Raw genomic sequence first — 12,943 nt, 5'->3', positions numbered from 1 at the left:
AATGACAGTTACCTGTTAGGACAGTCGTCGAGTCGTCATCTAGAGGTCAGAGGTGATTGATATACATGTGATGTGTTATGTATTTCTTGAATAAACAGGTATACTACTAAAGATCTAATCTTTATTTTAAGCCATATCTTACACCTTTTGGCCCTGAATTCCTTTTACAATTTTCAGACATCTTTGATGATGCGGCATTTTGATTTATTGTGATTCAATAAAAGAAATACTGTGCCTTATGCTCTAATTTCTCTTTGCCCTATCATCCACAACAAAGTTCCTTTGTTGTGCATCGCCAGTTGCTTAACGGACTGTTTAGGCCAGGGATCCTCACTAGGATTTCTTTGAGAGCCTAATAGTTTGAATGACATTTTCTTCAGGGTCGCAAATACAAGTGGTGGTATGAAATAACTTTAAAAATATATGACTATAACATAAGTTTATTACAAGTTACGTAAAAATAATATAGTTATAAATTATATAGACTGTTTTGCATGTAAAAAGTAGGAAAATATCTTTTACTTGACTCCAGGAATGTCAAGTAAATGTTAATGAATTTGTTAATTCTTTGAAGTCGACGGGCGAAATCACAGCTCTCTAGAATGGCATCTATGTTACCAGGTTGGGAAGAAACTGAAATTCTTAAAATGTTTTCAACGTTCTCACTAGTTAGCCTAGATCTGTACTTGTTTTTTATGAAGTTCAGGTTACTAAATATAGATTCACAGACATATGTAGATGCAAAAATACACAACATTTTTTAATCACAGTCAATTAAGTTAGGAAATTTGTCATTTTCAACTGCTTCCCAAAACTTATAGTGAGCTTTTTCCTTCTTTTTTTCTTCAAGAATACTTTTGAGCACTGTATCATTCTGAAGATCAATTAACTCATTTTTCAAATCCCTAGCTTTGAATCCAAAAATAGAAAGATGACCTACATTTACTGTTGTTATTGCCCATGGATTTTCCACCAAGCTAAATGGTTCTTGGAACTTCCTGAAGTCACTAAACCTCACAGACATTTCATCCTTTAGGTCTCATAACAGCTTCAGTAGGTCAGAAATCTCTTGACCTTCATCAGGATTTCCATCAAACAGTACTTTAACAGAAGGAAAGCTGGAATAATCTTCATTTGACAATTCTTCAATATACATATTTCAGCTTCTGCTCCAGTGAAAATACAATACTCATCATTTTCGTTACAATGTTATTATAGTCTCCTTGCAATTTGGTCAATGTTTCATTCATAATGCTCATTGTATCAGTGAGAAACGCTACTTTTAAGCCAGCAACTAAAATTATGAATATCAGGAAACTCTTTATTTTTGTAGCCAAAAACAGATTAAATCTCATGTCGAATGCTGAAGAAACGTTCCAAAACTTTACCCATACTCAGCCATCTCACTTCTGCTAGCTAAGCGGCTAAATTTAGCAGCTGAGGTTTCTTGATGAATGATACAATGAAAACTTAATAAATTATCATTTCCCAAGTGTTTTTTCAACAGCTGAACAAACCCTATATTTCGCCCCAACATTGATGGGCAACCATTAGTACACACAGAAAAAACCTTTTTCAAATCAATGCTATGCTCGTTAAAAAAAATTACAGTAAATGGTAAATATTTTTAAGGTCCATTTATTTTTTCGGGCATGCGTATTTACGAGGTCCACAAATAGAAACATAACTATATTATAACTCGCAAATTTTGTTTTACTGCCTGGCAGTCTGAGGGCTGCGAAAAATCGCTCCGAGGGCCGCATGCGTAGTAAGTATGGCTGGTTTAGGCTGTTACGAGCTCACAAATTGTAAAAGTCTACAATGCAGCTTAACTGTCAGGGCCAATAAATATTTTGACTGAATTGAGGCGGTTTTCAGACACTTTTAAAGCACAAAAATCTATTGATAGTAATTCTCCGTGAAATATTGTAGTTGTATTTTAGTAGTAATAAATACCAAGAGCGAAAGAGCCAACTTATAATAAAGAGGAACCTAAGAAAATGGCCCTCCCAGCAAACCCTTCTGAATACATCAGGTATTTAGGAGGGGCGGTAGAAAGATCTTGTAATAAACAAAATACGGCCTCTGATAAACTAAGCCAAGAAACAAAACAGCTTATTAAAAAACGAAAAAAAAAAGAACAAAAATATATGTCAAATAAACAGCAGCAAATTAACAATTTTTATAATTTTAGAAGAATAGGCTCAACTCTACACCGTTAAATTTGTTTCTGAAAGGACTATTCAGTTCTCCAAAAAATTAAATACACAGCGTCCTATTTCAAAAATCGACGACGTTATAATATAAAAATTACAATTTGTAAATAAAAATTAAGCGTTTCTTTGTTTTTTTTTTCCAAACACTATCAGGAACAAAATTGATTTTTATGCGTTACTTTATTAACAATATATTCAATAAAAAATGAATTTAATGCTAATCTACAACGCTATTTATGTTAATGTTATCTTTATAGTGCAAAATTGTGCGGGTAAATACAGTTCTTTATCTCAGCAGGATGAAGAGACGTCCTGTGTGGTATCTTGGTGATATCTAACCATAATATGCGATCACGCAATTTCCATGTAATTCCTAGCAAGGTGATCTTTACACTAAAACATTTACATATATTAAATATAAATACCCTATTATGCGGCAATTAAATTTTTTAATACTACATAATTTCGGTAAAATCAATAATTTTCGATACCTTTTCCGACATTTTATAATATTTATAACCTTTTCTGTTATTTTCTGAACATAATCCAGTAGATAGTGGTGCTGCCATATAAATAAAGTATTTTCTGACTACCATCTTAATAAATAACACATTTCACCACCAACAGAATAATGTGTAAGCGACAATAATAAATTTTATAAGATGTGTTATTTTTCTTTAAATAATTATTCTGTTCCAATATCTTTTGATTTTATTCATTGGTTAACTCTGTTTTATTTTACTATTTTCACTCTAAAAATAGTTGGCGCTCAACTCTTCTATCAACTAAATATCCTATTTAATCTTTAATCTCCAGTTTTAATTTGCATCCAGTTTCGATTATGTATCCCGTATCTACGCCACAGACATATATAAAGTGTCTGATATCTGTGACCTACTCCAAGCGATAAAATATATTGTTGGCAACTCCGTTCTGTCATGTCAGTCTTCACTTCTAAAGAAAGGCTAATTTGTTTAATAATTACTATATTCATTTAATTCTTGCCATCGGCTTTTTTGATATATTTGTTAATCTTCTGGCAAGGAAATGTTTGAAATTTTATGCAGTCGCTAACACAAGGTTTCTCATTTTAGTTTATTGGCCTTAATAAACTTTTCTTGTTCCATATTGTTGGGTGGAACTTCTTGAGCCTCGTGGTGAACTACAAATGGGATAAAAACTGCAGCTGGTATCTCCATCAACTTAAAATCAACTAATTCAGCTACCACCCATCTAGCTGGCATCGGAAGCCATCAACAAGTTATCCTGTGAACTGGGCGAAGCCATAAGTATCATTTTTCAGTTGTTGTACGGTTCTAGACAGAATTTTGTTTTGTTGATATTAAAAATTCATTTTATTTTTGTTTATGTACAATAAATAGGATTAGTTAATTTCCTGTTTTATTTGTGTTAGCCAAACTCATTTTTCAGATTTGCAATTAAGACAAGACGTTTTCACACCTGAGAGATTGAGCTAGTTGAGAGCAAAACAGTTGGCTCTTAAAGTTAGTTCGAATTTTATTGGTATACATTGGCTCTCAACTTTCAGAGGGTAGTTAATTGTTAAAAAGTTTATGAATTGAAATAAATTTTCATCGGCTGGACTAAAATATAAAAATAATTTAGACATTTTTACACGTATATAATGAATGTTCTTCATGAATTTGGGTGCCATCTCTAATGAAGGTTGGCAGTGACTTCTGCAAATTTATCTCTATTCTGCGCTTTTCTTATTATTGTTTAGAGTTCTAGTCTTGTCCAATCCTTGATGTTACGCAGCCAGGTCATTTTTCGTCTGCAGGATCGCGCTTTCTTTCTATTTTTTCTTCCATTATTAGTTGAAGGAATTTATATTTCTCGTGTCTGAATATATGTCCAAGATAAGATGTTTTCTGTTTTTTAATAAATTCTACAAGGTCACGATCTCTATTCATACGTCTTAAAACTTCTTTATTTCTAACATGGGCAGTCCATGGAATTTTTAGAATATCCACATCTTAAAGTTTTCCAGGCGTCGTATAATCGTTTTACAGATAACGAATCCGTTTTCAAAATTGGTGTAGTCATCATAATTTACTAATAATAGATGTGCTTCGTCCTAGTTTTCTCGGAACCGAAAATAAAAGATTTTTTGTTTTTGTTTTTTTCTTATACCTCACGGAATCCGTCATCAGCTGCCTGTATCTGTTTAGGTTTTGGCTGCAATATTGTTAAGAGTGCACAACATTTGGATCCAGTAAAACTGTTATAATGCATATTTGGGAAAGTATTTAATATTTATTTACATTTTTTACATTTAATATTTTTATTACTGTATTATAATATGATCTTGTTTAATTATACAGTCGCGATCATAAAATCCGGGTCATCTTGAAAATTTCAAGTTTCTTAAATATTTTTGCCTCTGGTGCAGTAATCACCTTTTTTTTGGCTAATGTATTTTTTATTTGTCATCAATGTTTGTTTTGAAAGAAAAAAATGGTTTTTTATTGTTTTTATTGAAAAAAAAAACAGAAAACAAATCAAATTGTTGATAAAACAGACATACGAAAAAAAAATGGAAAATACAGAACTTGGTAAAAAATCAGTGAAATTTCAATGACCAATATCGTGTATTGCCTCCCCTTGCTCTAATAACCTCTTGCAGACAACGGGGCATACTCTCAATTTTTCTCCGGAATACATATTGTGGTATGTTATTCCACTCTCTCACTAACAGATCCTTAAGCTCCTGTGCGTTGTTAGGAGGAGGTGTTGAATACGTTTTTTCAAATCGTCCCAGAGATGTTCGATGGAATTCAGGTCCGGAGACCTAGCTGGCCAGGGTACCCTCGTAATTCCAACTTCGTCCAAGTATTACATACTGATCCCGGCAACGTGCGGTCGCACGTTGTCCTGCATAAAAACGGCGTTTTCTCCAAGCCCTGCCATGTTGGGCATAACATAATGGAATCTCCGTAATGTACCTTCGTGCAGTTAGGGATCCATTTTCGATGAAGGGTAATCCTGTGTGGAAGTCGAAAGATATACCTCCCCAAGCCATGACCGAGCCTCCACCAAATGGCATTCTTGGAGCAATGCAAGCTTGTGAAAATCGTTCACCGGTTCTCCTCCAAACTCTTACACGTCCATCGGATCCAGTTAGGCAGAAACGGGATTCATCTGAGAATAACACTTTGCTACAATCGTTAATTCCCCAATGCGCGTATTGTCGAGCAAAAGCTAGTCGTGCAACTCGAGGCACCCGGCGAAGTGGCGGTCCTCTAGCCATTACCCGAGAAGATAGTCAAGAAGAACGAAGTCTTCTTCTGACTGTTGCAACACTAAAATTGCGATTTCGTACTTCCTCTAGACGATTTGTATGTATAACCGCAGTTGAGGTCCGGTTTCGTAAAGCCTGAAACACAAGAAAACGGTCATCTAGTGCCTTGGTCGTTCTTCTTCGTCCAGAGCCAGGTCGCCTGGTTAGCAAACTTGCCTCCTGAAAGCGTTGAAGCACTCGTTGAACCGTAGAAAGGCTTACGCCAACAGTTCTTGCGACTTGCCGTTGAGTGTGACCGTCTTCCACAAGTGCAACAATTTGTGCCGTTTCAACAACAGTCAAAGGCATTTTTGTCAAAAAATAAACACTAATAATGGCACTAATAAACACTAATGGTGGTAATAATAAACGTTTGCCCGTTGCATTTGAAACGGAAAGTCGAAGTACAAACGAGACATTTAAAACAAGCGGAGTTACAGGTAGCGTTCATTTTGGGAAGTGTGCACTTTACCGCGAAATCGGCACTATTGGAATTTTTTGTTACAAAGGAAACCGCAACAATTCTCAGAAACATGCATTAGTTTGTATTTGTGTTATTATTATTTACGATAAAGCTCGTTAAAAATGAAATATCTGTGATTTTCAAGGTGACCCGGATTTTATGATCGCGAGTGTATATTCGAATTACTTATTTACTTTAAAATATTTTATAATCTATTTCTAATGAGTGTAGAGTAATAAAATCTCATGAAGTATTCAAAAGCGCTACAGGGTAATCCGTCAATAATCCGTCAATAAATTCCGTCCGCATTGCAAAATTCTGTCGTTTCATAAAGAGCAGGTAGGTATCACCCTGTTTTAAGGGATTAGTCCATTGTTATCGACAGATTAACACTGAGCCAGAGGCGCGCTAGTGGGTTAATTGACAAAAGAATATGCATTCTTAAAAATCATATTAAAGGAAATAAAAATGTAATACAGCAGAACAGTGTTATTAAAAAAATATAAAATGTAACAATAAAATATATACGAACCGAAATCGGGAAATACTCACAAACACACACGAATGAACTTTACATATTGAAACACTTGTGGGGAGTTTAAATCAATTTATTCACAAAAACTACAAAAACTTTACTGGATACGTTATTACAATTCTACATCACTATAGTCTTCATCCGAAGAACTGTCATCATCCCCTGGTGTTATAATTATAGGGTCAACCACCTGATCGACCAAGTTGTCCAGTTCCCACATTTTATCTTCCTCTTTTAAAACATGCTGGATTGCTTTTTGCCAGTTTTCTGATGTGATTTCCATAATGGCTTGATCAAACAATACCTTGACATCTTTCATTTTAAATGTGGTATTGTGCCTTGCAACATATCCTTTAACTTGTGCCCATATAAGTTCTATGGGATTTAATTCGCAATGATATGGCGGTAGGCGTAGCACAGTTACTTTATACTTTTCTGCTACATCTTCTACGGCATATTTTATGAAGCGAGATTTATGTTGTTTTACTACGGCTAGTAGTTCCTTCTTTATTGAATTCGTCTCAAACTGAATACCTTTATTTGACAGCCAGTTAATAATTTCTTGCTTTCTCCAAGCTGAAGTTGGTACCTTCTCTATGCGCCTTGAATGGTAGCTTGCATTATCCATAACCACGACCGAATCAGCTGGAAGAAATTTTAACATTTCCCCGAAGTAGTCTTCGAAGACATCCGAATTCATGTCCTCATGATAATCTCCCGTCCGACACGACTCAAAGCTTAACAAACCTTCTTTTAAAAATCCTTCTTCGCTTCCAATGTGAGCAATTATAAGCCTCTTCCCTTTTCCCGAAGGCACTTTAATACCCGTCGAAAGGCCTTCTATGAAAGCTTGGCGAGCACTTGTTACATTTTTATCTTGCCACATTTTTTGGACTATATAACCTTCGTTTATCCACGCCTCATCAAGATAAAAAATTTTCTTGTGCTCTCTGCGGTACTGTTTTATAGTTCTCAAATATTTTCGTCTCCAGCAAATGATTTCATCACTTTCCAGTAATAGTGACGATTGTGCTTTTCCCAGGAAAAATTCATACTTTTTAAAGTTTTCCATAAAAGTTTTCTGGATATCAAAGGAATATCGTTATCTTGGCTTATCTCCATTAGTATTTTGTCAAGGGTGGGTATTTCCTTTTTAAAATAAAACGAATGAACTTTTCTTCGAATGTCACGTTTGGTGTCTTCACCTAAGATTTTTATTGGTCTTCCTGATTTTCTCTTGCATGGACTTAACTGGCCTGATATCTTTCTTTCTCGCAATAATTTAAAAATCGTGGACTGTCCAATTCCAGTCATTCGGGCACATCGCTCAACACTTTCTTGCACAGACAAACTAGGGTGATCGTGTTTTATGCAATCATATACATTTAAAATTATAACTTTTTCACTAACAGATAGCGGAGAATTTTTTACACCTCTTTTCTTTGGAGTAAATGTCGCCATTTTATAACTTTTTTACTATTTCTATATCACAATATTACTGTACGTTTAATTGGTGTAGTAACAATTACTAACTCGAATGTCGAATGTCGAATGATAATAATAAAATAAAAGAGGGATTATAATGAAAGTGTAAGTAAAACCTCATTACGCGTTATTAGTCTTCATGTTGATTTATTTTAGTTCTTAGTAATATTAGGAGGTGCGTCATACCCTTATCAGTTTCTTCTAATGCTTTTATTCGTTCAGTAAGGAAGTGAATTTGTTTTTATAAATAAAAATGTAATTAGCTTTAATGACCATATAATGGAATACGAGTTTGAAGAATAAAGGCCGATTCACATTATAGCTCAGGTCACGCTCCGCTCACGCTCAGCTCAAGGTTCGGTCAAGTATTCTTACACGCATCTTAAATGGTGCTATTCACAGTAAACACAACGCTCACGTTCCGTCCCGCTCTTTTGACCGCGGCGATTCTCCAGGAGAATAGTTTGATCGTGACTTGATCTGAGTGGAGCGGAGCGGCAGGGTAGTGTGAACAGTCAGGTGAAGGTACGATCTTCGCAGCTCGATGGATGACGAACAGTTGATTGAATTGGTGCGCTGCTGTAAGGAATTGTACAACCAGGGAGATAGACTGTATTTTGATACGGTACATAAAAATAAAAGATGAAAGGATTCAAAATGTAATAAAATTTATGTTTTGCCATTCGAAAGTACTGAAAAAATTTAGTTTTATCGTCACAGAGACCTTTATACAGAGTAAAAAACTCCCCTTCTGTTTTCCTTGTTTTTAAAATATTGTGCACCCATATTCTGGGCTGTTTATTGGTTGACTGAAACTCTTCTTCATCCAAACATAAAGCAATGACAGCCAAATCACTGTTAGAAAAATCTTTAAACATGTTAAACAAATTTATATATGCAAAGAACTGTGCCTATTCTCTGAGTCCCGCCAAATTGAATAGTATACCGAAATTCTTGATCGTGAGCGGAGCGTCACCTGAGCGCCTACTGTGAATAGTGTACACAATTCTTGATCGTGAGCGGAACTTGAGCGGAGCGTGACCTGAACGCCTAATGTGAATCGCCCTTAAGTTAATCGAAAAATTAAATAAAATTGGTTATCACAAAATATCCAAAATATGATATTTTGAGGTACATCAATTTTTGACGACGAAGTTGACATCCGTCCATTTGCCTACGCCCATGACGACACCGAAATTCAGGCAAATTTTATGACATTTCATGATTTATTACTCTACACTCATTTGAAACCAATTATAGTATGTTATTTTTCTTCTATTCAGTAAATTCTCATGCTAACTGCCTCAACAGCATAGAAAAATCTTTAGAATATCAAATTTCTGCGGAATTGTATACGCAACTTAGTATCAACTTAGTAGTTTACACAAAACAATGCATGTTTTGCGCCTAACATATGTTGAAGCGTAGCAATGAATGGATTTGTTACTTTCATTGTACAAGTGAGTTCTAAGAATATACTATTTTTCTATAGTCCTAAACTGCTCTTGCGGATAAAGAGACATAATTAAAAAAATATGAAATTAGGAGATAATGCTTCTCATATTGAGTCTCATAAGACAATGTGATTAACAGCTAAAGATTTTTAGAAGATAATAAAAAACATAGTAAGACCAAAGATATCATAAAAGACGCCTTATGACCATGACGAAACTTTAAAAGAGAAGATATAAAATATGGGATTACAGTCACAGTAAAAAAATGAACAGAGCAAAAACATAAATATTTTTACTGCCTACATGAAGGCAAAGAACGCACGTCCTAAATCCAAACTGGTAAAAAACTGTAAATATCTCGTTAATAAACTTGTAGATCTTATAAATTGTCACTAATATGGGTACTGTGCCAAGGAGGAGCCCAAGGAAACAAACTCGATGGCAAAGAAAGGCTCTTGAAGAATTTTTTGAAACTCAGAATCATAATTCGACATCACAGTGGAAAGTCCTACAGAGGCAAATAGATATGAAGATATTCATGAGCAACATGGGAAACTTTTGTCCAGTTTAATAGATCTTAGTAGAGTTCTCTTAAGCGGCGGTCACAGATATTGTGACAGCACCTCTATAACACAGGTAGGATAACTGTTCCATGGTGCAAGAAATGGAGGAAAAAACTGCCATATATGTGTTTGTAAAATTCTTTGTGATAGAAGAGGGGTATACACCACTAAAAGATGTATTGAACCAGAAAATATCCATGTAACTTTCTGTAAAATAGTTTCTCGCTTTTATTAAGGGCACAAGAGTTTTTGTTTAAAGTTTAAAGAAAGGACAGCGTTCGGTACAAAGGTCCCCGGTCCAAGTGCCAGATACAGAAAGTCTGATGTAACAAGGATAAGAATAAATTGTATAAAAATATTCAAACAATGGAAATAAACCCTTTCAATATGATACTGTGTGTTTCAAGGATTAAAAGACAAGTCGAAAACACGGTGGAGGAAACAAGTGCAAGAAAATAAGAAATATGAAGAAAACGAAGGGCAGCAACGAACAGAGAAACAGGAAAAATACAACAATTACATATAAAATTGAATAAAAAACATTTGCGGAAAATACAGATTTATAGTTTGTACGAAAGTCTACTGTTTGTTTAAAGATAAACGTCAATAAACTGCCATGTCAATATTATAATTTTTTTACCTAATATACTGGTATATTTTTGCAAATAAACATCGAATTATATACTTACTCTTCACTTTCAACACTCTGTTCTGGAGCAACATAATTGCCTGGAATGTAACCCTTCTCTTTAGTAACAAGATGTATCACTTTAAGCCAATCCCCTTCGGAATCGTCGATAACCTCCATTCTATCTCCCTTTCTGAAAGACACGTCTTGGCTATCCCTGGCTTCGTAATTGTACATGGCCACCATTATAGGCCTGGCTTTGGTCGGTGGGGGTTTATATAAATTCTCGGGACGGTTGGTGATTATCGAACTTGGTTCTTGGGGAAAGGGACTTTCGATAAATGGTGGGTGTTTCACCACTCTCACTAAAAAAATAACGGCAATATTAATTATATAGACAAAAAATAAATAGCAGGTTATAATTATAGTCAAATTTGCTAACAAAATTTGGATGTGGTTACTCTAAAGAAAATTTATTCTAATAAAATCAAACGCATCCCCTTTTTTTCCCAAATACATATCGTACAACTAAAAACAAATGCAGGTAGGTAGCTGCAAATGCAAATAATCATGTTCGTCGGCTCTCACGTATATTACAATATCGCACCCTTAGTATTAAAAGGGCACATCTCTAAAATCGTTACTTTTGGGAAAACAAGATTAAAGATTAAGCAACTTCATCATTTTCATTTACTCACCTATAACATTTTTATTTGAAAAGATAGATAAATAAAAATCTAGGTATACAATTTACAGTATTTGTACTCTATAATGGATAATTGAAATATTACAAAAAAAAATAATTTAATTAAAAAAAAATGTTTCAAAAAATCTCTCCCAAGATAGGCCCCTCTCCCATTAAATTTCTTTAAATTTTGAAGGCATCTTACGAATTAAGCCTTTTAATGATTAAATATACACTATGTTTTTAAGTTACAAATCTAAATATGGCTGTGTAATAATAATGTTTAACTACTTTCAATGATAAAAGTACCTCTTGTAAAGGAATTAATAAAACATTAAATCGTAAAAGATTAACAAAAAATACCTTTATTCTCAAAAACCAAAAAGTAATAGGCATATAGCATACAAATCCAATAACAAAACCTATAACACTCTTTTTGGGGCAGTCATATAAAAAAAAACAAGAATTGTTTTAACGTTTATAATGTTACACAAAACTAAAATAGTTCTCACAAAAAATTACTGAATTTACTAGACAAAAAAATTAACAAATTTTCTCAACATAAAATCAATTTCTTTTGTGCGAGCGCTTAAGATCTATCATATTCATTTTTTACAATCAGTCGTGTTTAAATAGAATAGAATAGCTAACGACTAGAATAGTATCTAAAGAACTATGAAATATAATATAGCCAGCAGGCTTAAGTTTTAAGTAATAGTCATAAAACATTTAAAAAATAAAACAAAGTATTAAAAATTACAATTAGCAAAAAGGTTACATTAACATATTATTATAGTAACAGGCATGATAAGGGTCAATAAGTCTCTTAGAAATTAATTCTTTGAGATTCTGTTTCTTATTTAAACTTAACTCAAATGGCGCACTATAAACTGTTTTGATAGATATTTCTTCATTATCCAACATTTTTTTTCTTTTGTTTCTAACATTTATTTATTTAAACGCGTCTTTGTATGATGTCTTATATTGAAAAGAGAATGGGTTCCCTTTCGTAAATTTCATAACTTTGGTGTGATTCCATACGATGGTATTCTACTCTTCGTCAACGTTGAAATTATATCCCCACTTGACTTGTAAATCTTTCAAGTCGTAAAAGAAATCATGATTCAAAGTATGAACGATAAAAGGTGTTCCCGTTTTCCTAGCTCTCTAAATTGCGGTGGTGTATTGAAGTGGTGTAAAGATTGGACCAGCTTTTAAATCTCTTGACATTTGTTTCTGTATCAGCATGTGTACATTGTCGGCTTCATTTTGCGTATGACCTTTTATAAGGAATTTGTGAGTTATGCCCTTTAAGTTTTTTATAGTAGTGACTGCAAACATGTATAAAGAAGCTATGTATTTATTTTTGTTTTGGCCACAACAATTATCTGTTACAAATGTTACGTTAACTTCATGTTCACCTGCATCCTCACAAACCTTCTTTAAAAAGTCTAAAACTCAACTTCCAATCTCCACTCCACCTCTTTTTCCTTGGGTCTCATCCCAGAAATAGCAATGCACGTCACCATAGCTTTTAAAATCGTCTTCATTCTCTGGTAATTTATTTGACACAGTCAAAGTACAGTTGTAGCTATTTAATTTGGATTTATAAT

The 12,943-nt window shown here is 33.9% G+C and overlaps 1 protein-coding gene across 3 annotated transcripts in view; it reads right to left on the bottom strand.

Annotated features, from left to right (window-relative positions):
• LOC140443451 (tyrosine-protein kinase Src64B-like) overlaps positions 1–12,943 on the bottom strand; it is a 459,485-nt gene that overhangs the window by 24,239 nt on the left and 422,303 nt on the right. For all 3 annotated transcript variants that reach the window (XM_072534716.1, XM_072534718.1, XM_072534717.1), the window contains one exon: positions 10,707–11,010. In XM_072534716.1, the coding sequence (XP_072390817.1) occupies positions 10,707–11,010 (304 nt within the window). The remainder of the gene's footprint in view (positions 1–10,706; positions 11,011–12,943) is intronic.

This window comes from Diabrotica undecimpunctata, chromosome 6 (assembly GCF_040954645.1).
Source record: "Diabrotica undecimpunctata isolate CICGRU chromosome 6, icDiaUnde3, whole genome shotgun sequence".
Lineage (NCBI taxonomy): Eukaryota > Metazoa > Arthropoda > Insecta > Coleoptera > Chrysomelidae > Diabrotica > Diabrotica undecimpunctata.
This window is presented reverse-complemented; position numbering and strand designations above follow the sequence as displayed.